The 16,903-nt window shown below is 44.3% G+C and overlaps 1 protein-coding gene across 1 annotated transcript; it reads left to right on the top strand.

Annotated features, from left to right (window-relative positions):
* The first annotated feature begins 1,242 nt into the window (after positions 1–1,242).
* Positions 1,243–16,244, top strand: PPP1CC (protein phosphatase 1 catalytic subunit gamma). The gene is made up of 7 exons (XM_054645525.2): positions 1,243–1,501; positions 10,256–10,387; positions 11,413–11,643; positions 12,752–12,856; positions 13,795–14,018; positions 14,420–14,554; positions 14,990–16,244. Exons 1-7 carry the CDS (start codon positions 1,447–1,449, stop codon positions 15,077–15,079), a joined length of 972 nt encoding a protein of 323 aa, XP_054501500.1. The 5' UTR covers positions 1,243–1,446; the 3' UTR covers positions 15,080–16,244.
* Positions 16,245–16,903: the final 659 nt, after the last annotated feature.

The following is a 16,903-nucleotide window of genomic DNA, read 5'->3' as shown; positions in this document are numbered from 1 at the left end:
TCAGCTTGGGCGTGCTCCATACGATAAGCGTTCGCTCGGGCAAGTGGAGCGTTGAGGCTGCTCTTGCCAGGGCTTGGAACCTGTTTCAGGTAGACTCTGCATCCTCTTATCTCCTTCCTCCCTTCCTCAGACCTGAGGTGTGCTGAGCCTGCAAGTCCTTTGCTTTATCACCCGCACGAATCCGAACTCTGCTCCGGGCCGGCACGGCAATGAGCTGCAATGAATATTGTATAACTGCTGGCAGGAGGAATCCGACAGGATAGTGGGAGCAATCCAGCCAGGGAAGGGAGGGGAGGAGGAAAGAGCTCCACACAGCCAGCCCTGCAAATTAAAGTAGGAGTAAATAAAGCAAGTAAATAATATTCAACCCGAGGTACAGACTGAACGGTGGGAAAGGCTCGCACAGCCCAGCTCCTGGACAAACACCATCCAGTTTATGAGCACAACCTCGTTTAAGTGCTTGTAGCCAAGCTGTAGCCACATATAGAATAAAATAATAGAAGTGTGAAATAAACAGCAAGATGCTTTTGAACGATGAGGTTAATTCCTTCATCTGCAAGGACTTGAAAGTGCTGTATGTTTGTTTCTTGAAGGATTTGCAGGTGCAGAGCCACGTGTCTGAAAGTGCTCTGGAGCTGAGGAGCTGCTCGGGACACTTTGCCTCAACCTGTGAGGCAGAGATGGCTCAGTCTGAGGTGAAGGACATGAGGGCTGTGGTTCCCCAGCCCTAAAGTGTCCCCAAAATCCCACCTGAAGCCACCATCTCCCCCACATGTGGCTCTGAGGGGCCATGACCAAAGTGAGGGGACGACCTCAGGGACAAGGTGGCCCCTTCCTGCTGCCTGCAGACCCCACTCTGCAGGAACCCTACAAGGTACAGACCTTTCCCCACAGAAATGGTGATTAGACATTGGAACGGGCTGCACAGGGACGTGCTGGAGTCCCTGTCCCTCAAGGAACGACTGAATGTGGCACTCGGTGCCATGGTCTAGGTGACATAGTGATGTTTGGCTACAGGCTGGACTGAACGATCTCGGAGCTCTTTTCCAACCTAATGGATTCTGTGACCGCCGCCACCGGTTCCGCCGCTCTGCGACTGTCGCGACACCGGGAGGCGGTACCGCCGCACTACTTCCCGTCCCGGGAGCGGTAGGATCCCGCAAGCGGAGCCGCATCACCGCTCCCGCTCTTCCCGCCCGGCCTATAAAGGGTTTCCGACGGGCCGCGTCGCGCTCGTAGTATCCGTGCGCCAGGCGAGCCCGCTGAGGGGACGGCGGCCATTTTGTTCAGTGCTGGCTCTGTGCTGAGGGGGCGGGGGGGGCAGAGAGAGCGAGGGAAGGCGCAGAGCAGGAAAGGGCAAAAACGAGACAGAACGAGGAGCGGAGTCGGGCCGGCCAAGCCGCGAGCGGAGCGGCGGGGAGGGCTCCGCCCGGCCGCTGAGAGGCGATGGCGGATATAGACAAGCTCAACATCGACAGCATCATCCAACGGCTGCTGGAGGGTGAGGATCGGGGACGGCGCGGTTGTGGGGGGGCGGCGGGGCCGATGCGCCGCGTCCCGCCCGCCCGGCGGGGGCTGAGGGGGCACGAAAATGGAGGGGCGAGAGGCGCTTTGTCTGCCTGGGGTCGCCGCCGCCGCCTCCCCGCCTGGCTCGGCCCCGCAGCCCCAACTTTCCCCTCAGCCCGTGTGGGTTTCTGCCTTTTGATCCCCCGGTGCAATGCTGGGAGCAGCCGGCTGCCCCCTTCTCCTCCCCTGCAGTTCTGAGGGGATGCTTAATCTAGTCCTGTGCTCGAATGAGGGGATGCTTAGTTTAGTAGTATTTTGCAGGAAGGGCTTTTAAAAAGCCTGGGCTGTTCTCTTGCCTTTCACACACACACATGGGGTCCGTGCATGGCTGGGTAGTCGCGGGGCTCTGGAAATAAGATTCAGCGCGTTTAAAGAATGTTGAGGCAGCTTTTCAGCAAGTCGGGAGGAGACTGCCGTGGGTTTCAGTGTATGCTGGCTTTAGCTTTGATTAGCTGCTTGCATTAAAGCTGCCACAGGATTTTGGCTCTTAATTCGTAACATATGGTGGGTTTTTAGGTGTGAATAGAGGGTTGGGGTTTGGTGTTTCAGACAGTCTGAAAAAGGGCTTATTGTCTGCTATTGTTGGTGCTTTGGGATGAAAAGAGTTGCCTGGGACTTTGCAAATCAAAGGAAAACCTGGAAGTTGCAGGGGGTGTCTCCAGCATCATCCCTTCGCTTGCAGAGATCAGCACTGGACTGGGATCGACTGATTTTAGGGCAAAAGACTGAGAAGTTGCCAGTGACAAATTCTCTTCCAGGCATCAAGGAAAAGCATAATTATGCAGAGAAGGAAGCAGTCCTGATCCAGCCTCATTTCACGTGTGTCAGGGCAGGCATCTCATCTGGACTTACTCTTGAAAAGCATGGTCAGGGATTTAACTTTTTTCCATTTGGCACAAAGTCAGTTGAGATGTTGCCGAGAAAAATGATGAAGAAATGTCTTTTCTTACACACTTTCGTTCTTACAGGATTTTGCTTGTTTAGTGCTTGGATAGCAAAAGGTCAGGCAGAGGAACAGAAAATTCTACTCTAGAAAATTGGAGTTAAAAAATCCTGTAGATGAATCATGGGATTATTGAATAAGTAAAAGTAAATGGGGTTTTTCCTCTGATCCAGTTTGGGTTTTGCCTGTTACCAATTTAAACCGCCCTGGTTTCAATTATTTAAAGACTTCCCTTCATAAAGTTAGACCAGGATTTTCCTGAAAATCCAGTAATACGACTTGTAAATGTCAGGTCTCGTATGTCATATGTTTGGTGACATATTAATACATGCTCAGTTGAGTTGCACTCATTAGTTACAGTTCTTACTGATTTCCCTTAGTGTAACTAACACAATATTTTCAAAGTGTAAAGTTTAATTTTTAGAAGCATGGATTAGACCTTTCCTAGAAAGAAATGCAAGTGATTTCTCTGTTTAAAGTTTCAAACAGTAGTAAGATGTACAGTGTCAATGTGTTCTGCTCTTGCTCAGTTTCTATCAGCATGAGATGGTTGGAGCAGAATGGAGTTCATAAATCAGCCTTCAGAAGGTTTACTGCCATCTTTTAAGAGGTGCTTCATGCAATTACAGACCTTACCTGAGGTTGCATCAGCTGCCAGAACTGAAATGAATTTTTTTTTCCTTTATTAATACTGCAGCTGGGATTTTGGATTCCTTGAGGCAATGATTGTCTTTCAATATTTAAAACAATTACTGGTGTTAGTAACCTATGCTAGTGCTTTATTTGTTGATTATTAAATGTCTGTTCTAAATATCTTTGCCAGACAGAGAGTAATGACTGACCTTTGTGAGAGTCATTTTTATACTTTTTTTTTTCCCTAAAACATTGCTGCATTTCAGCACACACTGCATTTTAGATTTAGACCAAACAAATGATTGTTTTCAGTGCAGTTCTGGTAGAACAAGTGCATAATGTTGGTTACACAAAGTGTGGTGTGCCCTGTGTCAATACCCCTTCAGACAAGGCTGCACACAGATTAAAATCATACTCAGGCATGAAAACACTGCAAAATCTGCTTTAATAATCAGCTCACAAACTGAATTGCCCAAATCCTTGTGCAAGCTGTAATTTTAGAGCAATTTGGTATTTCATTATAGCTCTCTTTAAACTTTAAATACTTACACATTTTTATAGCAGTTAAATTTAAGTGATTTTGCTACTAAAATTTAAAGAGTATGAGCAGGGGGCTTAGCCCTTTCTAAAGGTACCAAAGCCCAGTGCTAAGGAGATTCTTGATGAAATACTGGAAATCAGTGAGCAGGTACAGTCAGGTATTTGTTTTATCATGCATTGCCCTGGTGGAAGAAGCAGTGAATTGAGTCTAATGGTTGAGATAAAGTGAAGGGTGAATAATAAATTATTCTTGCTTTTGTCCTTAATATACAGGGTATTAATAATGTATTTGTGAGAGATTTCAGCTGCTTTCTATCCTGACTCCTCTGCTCAACTGACATTATTCCTACTTTTCCCCCAAATAGTGATGTTCTGCCACCCACGTTAGGCTATTTAGGTGAAATTATTAGCTTGTTCTTTAAAAGGCCTGGAAATACATACTTCAGCTTCTCATTCTAAGGTAAATATTTGAAGAGTCTTCCTTGCTCCAATTGTTTATAGTACAGAACCATTTGGCATTGAAATGTCACAAAAAACCATTTTGCAGTAGCATTGTTCTCAACCTTGGAAAGCCATTCAGGGAAAACATTGAAAATACTGACTTTTTTTTGCTGTAATTGAATTTGTATTTTCTCCCTTTTTTACTGATGGGGGTTGTGTCCTGCTAGGAGCAATTTCCTGAGTACAGCTTGTGTGACTTTGTGACTTCTGGTAACTGTAATATCCACAAGAACTTGCAAAGTGCAGTGAGTAACAGTATCCTGCACTGAGTACTGAAATGTTTTTAAGTATCCTTGATAAAGGCTCAGATTTGGATGGCATTTATTCAAACATAAGAGCAAATTTTGCCCCTTCTTGCAGGGGGTACTGAAGGCAGCAACTGCAGCTGTGTGTGCCCAGTCAAAAATGCCAGCAGACAAGAAGGTGCTAAAAACTCCTTGTGAGATCAAAAATGAATGGCACCTGTATGGCCTGGGCAAGGGCTCCAGGAAATGGCAGAATTCCTGCTTGCCTCAGTAAAGAATGAGTGCCAAATGCTGAGACTGCTGAGTGTGAGCGTGGCTTCCTCTCTGTGTCACGGCACATGGGCTTCCTCCAGCCCGAGCCCCTCATCCATTCCCTCAGCTCGTGTGCTGGCAGCTCTTGCAGATGAGTGGGGTCTGGTTGGAGCTCACAGTCACCTGGTTAGAAAGCAGGATTGGAGTGTCTGAGTCTTGCCATGGTAACAGGAAATAACGGGTGAAACAACAATTGCAGCACACCTCAGTGACCCCAGCTGAAATAGGTTCCTGCAGATCCCTCCTGTGCTGCTTCCTCTGCAGGCACTTGAAGGGAGAATTGAGTCATGAATGGAGGCTACTGTGGATAGAGCCACGCGAGGCTACAGTGGTGGTAGCCATTCTGAAAACTGAAATCCTGGCTAGTGCACTAAAATCTGCAAAAAGACTCCTGAATCCTTCAACATTTCTGTTTATACACCCACAGATTTCTATTCCCAGTCAAGCCTGTTGTAGAGATGTCAAGGAGATATTCTCTCTTAATGTACTTTAAATGGGGAAAGATTATCATCTACTTATTAAAAATAGTTGAGCTAAAGAGCACAGATAAGATTTTGCTCACCACAGAGAAGATTTTTTCTCACAAATACAGTCCTAAATTTTTTTTTCACTTTTCTGCTAAGTACAGCATTAATTGGGTCTGCAGGGTTGCTTGACCTTTAGCTTCATATACTGGGGTAAGAGTGATTCTCAGAGATGTTAATCTGAAATGTCACATTTACTCATGGGTGAGTTGGGATGCTCTGATGAAGTTTCTCATGGACAAGCAACACTTTTTGACCTCAGACCATATCATTTTCCCTGGTTTGTGTAGCTTGATGTTAATTGTTTCCTGCTGTGGTGCAGCAGTTTCTAAGAGTAGGAAATAGAAACTCTTCATTCCAAAGAGCAGCATTAGATTCTTATCAATGCCATGGATTGAGATAAGTCTGTGGAGTTCTGTGCCTGTTGCCCAGTCAGAAGTGGAGGAATTTGTCCCCTCTGTTTGTGAGCACCTGTTGCTCCTCACCTGTCTGCAGTGTGGAAATATGTTACAAGATGAAAAACCTGTAGTCATGCAGAATCTTCATTTGATAACACTGCTGTGAACTTTTGGCATACTAGAAAGCAGATGAGAACTTTTCAGAGCCTTGTGCACTGAGGAGATGCTTTTCCATTTCAGTTTTGAGTTTGAAGAGATCTGATCAAAGCTGGTAGTGCCTGCAGTGAAGTAAAACCTTTTTTACATCAACCACTTTCAAGTTATTTATTCCCTTTGTGCCTGTGGTGCAAAACTGACTGTGAAACTGTCATTGGGAGCTGCTAAAAAGTAGATTAAAACCAACCTGCAGTATTTTTGGAAATGTCACTATGATTGCAGACATCTTAACGTAAAATATGGTGAAACTGAGAGACTTGTTTAATAAGGCAGGAAAATGAACTGACCTGTAGATAGACTATTTTTCTTAAAGCATTTTCTGTAGGAGAACTCGATTCTCACACTTCAGTTGACAGTATCTCAGCTGCTTCTTGTAATGTAATACTGAATGGAAATGAGATGTTTGGATCACTGCAATTTCTGGCATTTTTGAACTTCCTGCTATTTTTGACTCCTTCTCTAAGTATCTGTCCCTTTCATGTTAACCTTGAGTGACGTAAAGGACTGTGTGGCACCAAAGCAAAGATTGGAAAATGCTGGGGGTGGGTTGGGCTGTGGGAGTCTGTTGTACTCTGCATGCATATGGTCTCGGACTGTTGTACATTCTGGATCCCCCAGCTCCTGACCCATTTATCCCTCCCAGGGAAATGTAGAATAAATTCTCAATGTCAGGCAGTGTTCTGACTCCTGGCAGCTGCAGCTACACTTGGTGCCTGCTGTTTGCTTGCTCCAGAATGACTGAGTGCCTCAAGTTCTTGCTTTTCTTCCTATTCCTTCCTTTCCCCCTCTGCTGGGCACCTGTCACACTGCTCTGTTTATAATACACTCATTTTAGAGTCGGTATTTCTTGTTTCCATCAGTTTCTCCCTGTCTTGGAAGTCCAGGATGATTTCAGCAGTGGACCTTGTGTTCAGAGCAGAACCTCTGCAAAGATCATCTGGGCTGCAGGGAAGGATTTTCTTCTGTGGTCATTTCCATCCAGTGGAGAGCTTATTTCTTCACAGCTTCTCATATTTGTACAGTAAGGAAGATTTGAGCTGTTAGAAAACTGCCCAGACTGGACACTGAAATTCAGGCTCTAGAGGAATCATCTCTAAGAACAGGAGCATCCCTGCCCAAAGAGGGTGGGGATATTTTGCTGTCTGGAAATGCTGCAGCAGTGTGTTCAGGCACAAATAAAATACCACTTGCAATGGGCTGGTTTTTTTCCCCAAATGATAAATCTTTAGCTTGTCCCACTGTCAGTTCCAGGATGCCATTTCTTAGAGGTTGTTTTTTATGCATTGAAAGGGCAAATGTGCCTGTACAGTGCTATTGAGCTGCTCTTTTGACTTCATGACCAAGCTGTCAATTAGCATTATACTGTCTGATCTCCACAAGCTGCCTTGTTTTGGTCCAAAGCAGAGAAACAAACTGTAAACACAACATATTTTTCATAGTGTTCTATTTTTGTCTTTCTTAGAAGGACTAAGTAACTTGAAGACCCAGAGAAACCTTTTAAAAAGTCATTAAGACTGAATATCCTGCATTTCTGTGCCAGCTCTTTCATTGTGTCTGAGAAGATCCTTGCACTAAAAATATGGATTCCTCAAACCAAGATGCACTTGTGCATTTTTGATTCTCCTGAAGCCAAAGCCACTTTTGTTTTTCTAGCTTTTCAGGACATACAGGTTAATGTCATTAAAAAATTTAACACACTTGTCTCTGTGCAGGATGGACAGAGCAGTGAAAATGTCACTGGCAGGCAGAGCTGAACCAAATTTTCTTGTTCTTTCATCCATGGCATCTGTCCTAGGGAGTTTGGGAAGTGCAGCAAAGCTTCATTTCATTTTGTCCAGGTTTTCTACAGGCAGGTGACTAAAACTGCGTGAGGATTATACCAGTTCAATAAAAATGTATTGGAAAAACCTAGAAAACCTGTGTCTGAAACAGTGTTCAGATCTTCATTTAATCTTGAGCAAAAACGAGTGCACATGCTTTATTCATGAGCTTTAGTGACTCAGTGCATTGCATAGTCTTTATAATATTTTGTACTTTTTAATTTATGGATGTGAAGTACAGAGTTTGGTTTTAGCAATTTCTAAGAAGACCAAATCATGGCAAATTAAATTTTTGGCTTCACAGAAAACTGAATTATTCTGTATATAACTGTATAATACATCTGAATTATCTCAAAAAAAAAGGAAAAGTGAATTGTAAAATCTGTGATTAAGTGACCATCAATTTTATATTTACAATTCAGCCAGTTTATCATTTAATTCTAAAAATTTCTGTTGTTTATTGCTTCTGGATATTTGGCATTTTGAGTGACTTGCTTGTTGCTCAGAATCTTAGGAAAATTACTGTATGGATGAAAAAATTACTGCATGGATGAAAAGCCTCATTGGTGATAAACTGCTGTGACAAAGATTTAACTTCCATTTACATGCTTCATTACTTCTGAGATTTTAATGAAAGCCATGAAGTGCAGAGGTAATTCCAGTGTTGGCATGTACTGTCAGTGCTGAGTGATAGCACGTGGGCAGAGAGGATCAGAGCAGGTACAGCCCGAAGGAGAGCGCTGGTGAGGCCTGGCTTTTGACCTGCACTGATGTCACTGTGAGCACAGCTGCAATCTGAGCTGCAGTTTTGTTTTGGAGCTTGTTTGGGGAAAGCTGCTGGGGTTTGGGGCACTGCCAGTGGTTCTGCAGGGCCACCCTGGCAGGGTCTGGCACTCAGGGCAGGATTGCAGTGGCAGCAGCACCGCCAGTGCAGGCAGAGCTCACATCCAGAGTCACGGATTTCATTGTTTTATTATGGTTAGACAAGGTGCACACTCGCTGAGCAGCGTTTGCTGTGCTTGATCAGAGGCTTGTGGAAAAGTCAGGAGCTTCTGTGCTAGTGAGAAATTGGAACACAACTGGTTTTTGTTCTTGCTGTTCCTAAAAGTTGCCTTGAGCACCCCCAGCCTTTCCCACTGCAGTTCTCACTTGGCTCCGTGCAGCGCAGGGATGGATGGCAGAGATTTGAGTCATCTGGAGCTTTCGGATTTCTCACTCGGAGGTGAAACAGTAGCAAAGGAATTAGACTGAAGTGGCAGCTAGCTACCAAGTTATTCAGGGCTGCAGGAAGATAGTATTGCATAGGTTCTTGTGTTTGAAAGGATTCAGGCTTGTTGCTTGCTGTTTTTTGCAGTTAAAGACCAGACTTTTTTGGATAAGGCCATTGATTTTTCAGTCTCAGTGCCGTAGATTTGCTCACAGTTATCACCTAACCTGGCAGCCTTAGCAGTGGGGGGATTTTGTTTCTGGAGGTGTTGGCAGAGCATTTCCAGCTGTCTGAGACTCGGGTTTGGCTTTGCTGGGGCTGAACCAATGGGTTACATTGTAGATGACTGCTGCTCTTACTCCTGTTTTTTCTTCAGCCTTATCACTATTATGTTATCACTGGTTTTGACAACAAATAAAAATATAGGCTTCACCAGTAATGGCATACTCATAATTTTTTTAAATCCAGTCTTAACCCTGATAAATGCTGTTTTCTGCAATTTGGGCTGTAGTTACAGTGCTGCTGCTGTAGAAATGTCCTTTGTATTTCTGGGCAACAGAAGCAGGAGTGTGGAACTTGTTCAGGTCAGGCTGATGTCCTTGTCCAGAGCAGGAAGGAAAGCTTTAATGGATGTTAAAGGAACAAACTGTCAGGAATTGTTGCAGTGGGGAGATTGAAGCAGTGATGGAAGGGTGTGAAGGATGGGAGTTGGGAGGGGGAAATGCTTTGGGGCTGGGAGATTGGTCTCTACTGGTTTGTCCTTTACCCTGCTCAAAGGCAGTGATGATGGCAGCTGCTTTGTCATCATGATCCCAAACTATTTCCTTACTCATACTCCTTCCCTTCCAGTCATGTGTGTGTATTTTTCTTCCCTGTTTTCCAGCTGCAGTGTAGAACAGGGCAGTGCAAGATTTACTGGTGCTGTGGTCTTGTTTAGGTTGGGTGAGGTGATTTGCTGGTTTAGGGAAACTTGCACATTTGTTGGTGACTGAGTGGCAGACACCCTTTGCTCGAGTTCAGACAGCTTCCAGAGAACAAGAACTGCTTCACTAAAAAATAACATGTAAATAGTCACATTGTCCAAGATGGGGTTTATAACTAAATGGAACTAAACTGATGCTATTTAAAATGTGACATTTTTAACGGGGGAAGTGTTGAGCCATGAATTCTGTTAAATGAAAGTAACATACGACTGGAACAGAACACACTCCCCTTTCCATTTCACCCCAGCACACTAAGCCTGCCCTGGTACCTTCTCATTCAGTGCTGCTCTGGCATTTAGTCAGGCTCTTAAAATAACACCAGGGATGTTGCTGGTTTTGATAACTGACCTCTGACTCCTCCTGGCAGTGCGAGGATCAAAACCAGGCAAAAACGTCCAACTTCAAGAGAATGAAATTAGAGGATTGTGCTTGAAATCCAGAGAAATCTTCCTGAGTCAGCCTATTCTACTAGAACTTGAAGCTCCACTGAAGATCTGTGGTGAGTACTGTGAGTTTTGGTTTGATCTTGGGGGAGGTATCAGGTAAATGCAGACCGTAGGCAGAGAACAAGTGCCAGATGCTACTTTCACTTACTAACAGTGAAACTAATAAATAATTGTAGCAAAAGGCAAAATAAAACCCTGCTGGATATGTAGGGCAGAGGAGTAGAGAGGGGGTAACGTGTGGGAATTGTATTTGGGACCAAAATAATCCAAACCCAAAAAGCAACTGGTCCAGTTTCTCCAGGCTGGGGGAGAGGTTCACGTGAAGTTTTTGAAAGAAGTTATCAAATAAATGATGTTTGGCCCAATTGTGACTGACCAAGGGGAAACAATGAGGAACCCCAGTATTTAATGTGCTGCCATGCAAAGCTGAGCAGAGGTTTGACAGTATTTTAAAACCCTGTTGAAAACTTAGATTTTTGTGCTGTTTCTTGGAATTACTTTCTAGTTTGGTCTCACTGTATTGCATACAGCAGTGCTCATTTTGCACACATGTACATGTCTACTTATGCTAAAAGAATGAAGAATGTCAACATAAAAGCCTCAATAAATCCAATTTTGAAAGATTCTAGCAAATAGTTTTTTATCCAACTCTAAAACAGAGGACTTACTTCTATTTGAAGCAGCTCATTCCATATTTATAATATTGGTAGTCTAAAATCATGATTTAGTGTTCTGCTTGTCAGAAACAAGCCCATGATTTAAGGCAAAGGCAGAAATACCAATTTCATTTTTGATGCCGTTTCCCTGCTAGAATTTGAATTACTGGGTGTTTCCAGAAAACACAGTTGGTTTCTTGGAATCTTGATTTTGTTTTATACACACAAATATTTTTGTGTAGCTACCATTGCATAGATGTCAAAATGTGATAATTTTATCTACGTTAACTGCCATTTTAAGTATGTTATGGGGGGTATCTAACTGCAAGCTTTTTTTCTTTCTGAAGCATTTTTGATTTGTTCTTTCAATCAAAGAAGGTAGTGAAGAGTCACTCAAGTGTCATGTCTGCATCTCCTTGCAGGTGACATCCATGGACAATACTATGACTTGCTCCGACTCTTTGAATACGGGGGTTTTCCACCAGAGAGCAACTACCTGTTCCTTGGTGATTATGTTGACAGAGGAAAACAATCTTTAGAAACAATTTGTCTTCTACTGGCCTACAAAATTAAATACCCAGAGAATTTTTTCCTCCTCCGAGGGAACCACGAATGTGCCAGCATCAATAGAATTTATGGGTTTTATGATGAATGTAAGTACCAAGCATGTGTGCCTCCACTGGGGACAGCAGGGTGGCAGTGTCAGATGGCTCCTTCCTAACTTGAAACGCCCTCTGTGCTCTTTAGAGGGGTCCTTGGCCTGTTTTAGAGAGGGGAGTCTGTCCTTCCCCTGGCCCTCTTGGAGTCTGAGCCTCACACTACAAAGCAGCAACCAAGTGGGTAATTTTATTTTTTGGCTGCTGTGTTAACGAACAATTCTCACTGGTAAAACTCATAGGGGCATCTAATGAGAGATGGGAGAATTGCATTTGATGTGCATTACAGAGATTAACCTCTGTTTCACTCATCTGATGATAGGTACAGATTGTGGGATGTATGTAGGCCTTACCCAAACACAACAAGTAATTTTGCTGTGAAGTAGGAGCCAGTGTTCCTGTTTCAAAGGATGTGATTTAATCCAGATAATGTAGAGCTGATATTAAATTAATTGTGCACTGAAGCGTGCTGGAACTTGTGTGGTGGGACACACTTGGCTTGCAGATGATGACAAGATGTGCACTCCATGTCTTGTTCTCCTCCTGTGAGGAAACAAAGATGTGTGGTATTTCAGAGTTGTCTCCTCAGAGATTAATCACAGGCTTAGTCATATATCACAAATATGTTCAGGGTTCATATCTGGGAGAGTCCCTTTGAAATTCAGAAAACTGTGGCAGTTTTGTTTTTCAGTCCTGTTTCGTTTTTCAGTCCTGTTTATTTGCCGAAAGTGAGTTTATGTGGTAAAGCAGAATTTTAAAGAAAATCTGCTTTTCAAGAATTGCTCTCTTCCCCTGAAAGAAATGGCAAATGGCAAAATTTTCTGCAATAGATCAAATTCTCCAAGGGATAATTTGCCAAAGCAGAGTTGGGACTGGAGAGCCTGATTGCCAACTGTTGAACAGGCTTATGGTGTCCTTGAAGCTGTGCCACACTGAGAGACCTTTGCCATTTAAACAATTAAATAAGTCAGAAAATATCAATTATGTATAGGCTCTAATGCTGACTTTTTGCAAGTCTCAGTAAAGTTCAGGCATCTAAGTTAGATTGGTTGTGTTTGTATTAGAAAAGCACATTGACTGGGATTTTCTCCCCAATCTCTTCTAGGTAAGAGAAGATACAATATTAAGCTGTGGAAAACCTTCACAGACTGTTTTAACTGTTTACCAATTGCAGCTATTGTGGATGAGAAAATATTCTGCTGTCACGGGGGTGAGTAGCAGTTCTTTGGTGATGTTTGAGGAACTGGAAAGCTCAGCCATGGCAGTTTCATGTTTACATTGCTGAAGCTTCAAAACTTTGATATTTTTCTCTGCCTTGGCTCGTGTATGAGGAAGGGTTGGGCTCGGTGAGTGTCGGTTTGTGAATCATGGAGCCGGTTCAGACACGATCTGCTCTTCCTTTTCCACCAAAGGCACCTTTAATAGCCTCTCCTTTGGAGCAGAGAGTCCTTGGAGGGGTATTTGAGACATAGATGACCAGGAGTGTGATGTCTGTCCCAAAAACATCTGTTTTCACAGAACCAGAGTGGTTTGGGTTGGAGGGCACCTGGGGGGATCAGTCAATAGAATTCCCCCACCATGGGCAGGGACTCCTGTCACTAGATCAGGTTGCTCCAAGCCCTGTATGGGCTTTAAATTGGGTTTAATTTGTAGAAGTTGATTTATGCCACATGATGCAGCTTTTTCTGGTCATAAAATACAGATTGCACCTTAAATGTTTTATCACTTGCGAGTCATTACAGCTGCCCAGGGACTCACATCAGTGAAAAATGGTATGAGATTGGTTTGATATTTTATTTCATTTCACTGATCATCACAGCGAGCGTTCCCTGTGATTCCTGGTGTTCATGCCTCTTTTATTTAACAGCTCTTCTATCAGACACTTGCAAAATATTAGTGAGATTATTGTAATCCTGTAAAATGTGGAAATGGCCTTGCTTTATCTTGCTTCCAGTAAATCTCCTACAAAGTGACTTCTGTACCAAAATGCTGGATTTAAAAAACGTCAGTGAATGTCGCCACTGAGCTACGTAAAATGGCAGTGGTGAATCACTTTGAATCCAAGTTATTTTTGTCCTGGATGAATGTCAGTGCTGCAGAGCAAAGCTGGACTAAGCTGGGGCCTGCCTGTGTCTTCCCTGTGAACAGGTTTGTCACCAGACCTGCAGTCAATGGAGCAGATCAGACGAATCATGCGCCCCACGGATGTACCGGACCAAGGCCTCCTGTGTGACCTCCTGTGGTCCGACCCTGACAAGGATGTCTTGGGCTGGGGTGAAAATGACAGAGGAGTGTCCTTCACTTTTGGTGCTGAAGTGGTTGCTAAGTTTCTCCATAAGCATGATTTGGATCTCATATGTAGAGCTCATCAGGTATTTTCATTTTGTACATTAAACCATAGAATAATTTAGGTTTGGGGAACCTGAGGTGGTCACCTGGCCCATGCCAAGCCTGTGTCAGCCCAAGGTGCTGAGGGTCTTGCCCAGCCAAGTTGTAAATACGTGTGAGGTTCTCTGAATGTGTCCCAGTGTTTAACAGCCCTTATAATTAACATTTTCATAGAAACTCTGATTCTCTTGAACAAGGGTTTTCTCAATGTTAATGGACTCTGTTGCTGAGCTGGTTCTTGTGATGCTCCTGTTTTAATGTAAAACTTTGAAACTCATGCTCATTAAACATAGCCAGGTTTTCAGCTGCTGCCTCTGGAAAAGTTGCTTTGCACCTTGTCAGGAGGAAGCTGCCCAGAGTAACACCTCTGCTTTTGTCTCTAAAGGTGGTTGAAGATGGATATGAGTTTTTTGCAAAAAGACAGTTGGTAACTCTGTTTTCTGCCCCAAATTACTGTGGAGAATTTGATAACGCGGGTGCCATGATGAGCGTGGATGAAACACTAATGTGCTCTTTCCAGGTATGGTATCTAAAGATCTTCCCTTCTCTTTAGTGAGGCCACACGTTAAATTTGGGCTATTTTGAATCAATGTTTTACTATTAAATAACAGTAAGGCTTGTTTCAAATAGATCTTTGCATCTGTCACATGTAGGCAGGGCAGTGTTTGCACTCACATCTTCAAAAAGGTGATAATCCTGTGCTGCTGTGAGTAGGGGAACTGTTTTATCCTGGAATTAAATCACCCAGGCAAAGCAGCTGTCTCTCAGCTGCTGCCACTGCTGTGGGCTCTGGAGCAGCTGATCCCAAGGCCTGGCCTAGCTCAGAGCAGCAAAGACATTGATTTCCTGGCACATTGAGACTGGTCCAGAACCATGTAGTGCCTTTACCAGTGAATTACTGTTGGACTGGAAGACAGCTAAAACTTTTTGCTAAATGACCCCTCTGTCTTTTCAGATCTTGAAACCTGCAGAGAAGAAGAAGCCCAATTCCAGCAGACCTGTAACACCTCCCAGGGGTATGATCACAAAACAAGCCAAGAAATAGTCACCTTTGGCACTGCCTTGTTGGGACTTGTATCATAGTCTATAACCTCCATTTTTAAACTTATCATGTGTGCTGTTCAGCTTGCTCAAAATAGATAATGTGTTTGTGGTTTTCCTTTCCATTTGATGAATGGCATTTGCTGGTTGTAACAGCGAATGAAAGACTTTGCTCCCTCCCAGGAAAAGAGTTTGAGAGTCCCCCTGTGTCGTTGTTCCAGCTGCACACTCCACAGCATCTCCCCACCAGGGCCAGGTAACCGCGGGGCTGGCGGGACCCGGACCATGAATAGTGTAAACCTTGTTCTTTAGCATCTGAAGAGGGCACTCGTGTGCTGTGAGAGTAGAGATTGTTCCTGTCAGCGATTACATACTGTTTATACAAACCACTGTGAACTTTTTTTTATGTTCAATTTTGTTTTAAAGGGATTGCTTTTCTTTTAATGTCTTGTCATGTACACGTTAGTTCTATTGCTGTCGACATTAGGAATAACCTTCAGCCTTGCCAGCACCACTGGTAGGATGTATATTTAATTCAGACACACGTCCCTCTCCGTACACTTCCAATGACAAAGCCATTATTTTAAGTGTTTGTGTCTCCTTCCTGAAGCCAAAGTTCGCTTAGAAACCCGTTTGTACACAACCCCCCTGCCGAGTTGGCCGGGCTTCCCATCCACGCCTTCCTCTCGGAGAGAAAAGGAAGTGCTGGCTGGAAATAGCAAACAGAAAGGCTTGTCCATGCTCAAAGTGAACACGTTTTTGTACAGTTTCCGTGTGTTCAGTCGAGCAGATCCCAGTGCTGAGACAGCAGTCCCGGGGCAGTGACACAAACGGCTCTGGGAGTGATGGAAATGGCTCTGGATCTGCTGGAAGGGGTTTGTGCATTTCAGCATAAAGACTTTGTTCTACAAAGAAACCTAGAAACTCGCTTGATAAGCCAACCAGAGGTGTTGATCTTGATCACCGGTTTATATAAATCTCTCACAGAATCTTGTTTTTTAAAAACTGTTGATCTTTTTTGAACAGATGACAGTGTACAATATCATGTAGTGAAAATCACTTATTAAATGAAGAAATTGTTAAATCTTCTCAGTGTCGGTTTATCACAACATATACACTACTGCTCTCCAAGGGCCTGACGTAGAGAAATAAATTGTTCTGGAAACCCACGGATTCTTGGTTTGGATTTGTCTGAGCTGCAAAAGGTGATTTTGAACAGCAGTGTTGGGTTTAATTCTGAATCTGGAGCCTCAGGCAGAGGCCCCTCCCAGCCGAGGGTGGGGCCGCCGGTCCTGAGCTGGTGTTTGCCACAGCCCTGCTCGGGGCTGGGCAGCAGCAGACGGGCGTGGGAGGACAAGCTCAGCTTGGCTCCTGTTCATTGTTCTGTGCACTGAGGGCTTGGCCTTGAGTGCAAGTGCTGCTCTGAGAGGGCTGGAGCTGAGACCAGACCCATTCCCTCTGGTGTTTAATTAGAAAACTAAATTTCTGGTGGAATGGGGGGAACCCGAGTCCATTTTATCAGTGCTGGCTGTTGGGGCAGGAGGCTCTGTGGGGATGGGTGAGGTGTGTGCCAGCTCTGGGCCTCCACAGGACCAGCCTGGGCTCCTTCACTGCATGTGGAAAATGTTGTGGGGGTGTTCAGCACTCAGAGGAGGTGGCCGGTTCCTACCCTGTCCCTGCCCTAGGACAGCTGCAGTGCTGCTGCATCTGCTGAGGAGCCAGTTTGTCACTGGAATGCCCAGCTCTGTCCTGGTGTCCCACTGAATTCCCCTCCACCTCTGCAGTGAGTGGGACGTGTTTGCCACAAATGCTTTTTCTGGGCAGTCTG

The sequence above is a fragment of the Agelaius phoeniceus genome, chromosome 18 (genome assembly GCF_051311805.1).
Source record: "Agelaius phoeniceus isolate bAgePho1 chromosome 18, bAgePho1.hap1, whole genome shotgun sequence".
NCBI lineage: Eukaryota > Metazoa > Chordata > Aves > Passeriformes > Icteridae > Agelaius > Agelaius phoeniceus.
This window is presented reverse-complemented; position numbering and strand designations above follow the sequence as displayed.

Bases quoted from the DNA above. Each gene is read 5' to 3' on its own strand.
- PPP1CC (XM_054645525.2), top strand. From the start codon at position 1,447: ATGGCGGATATAGACAAGCTCAACATCGACAGCATCATCCAACGGCTG. The intron at 10,388-11,412 runs GTGAGTACTGTG...ATCTCCTTGCAG, and splicing joins AGCTCCACTGAAGATCTGTG to GTGACATCCATGGACAATAC. The intron at 12,857-13,794 runs GTGAGTAGCAGT...CCCTGTGAACAG, and splicing joins AATATTCTGCTGTCACGGGG to GTTTGTCACCAGACCTGCAG.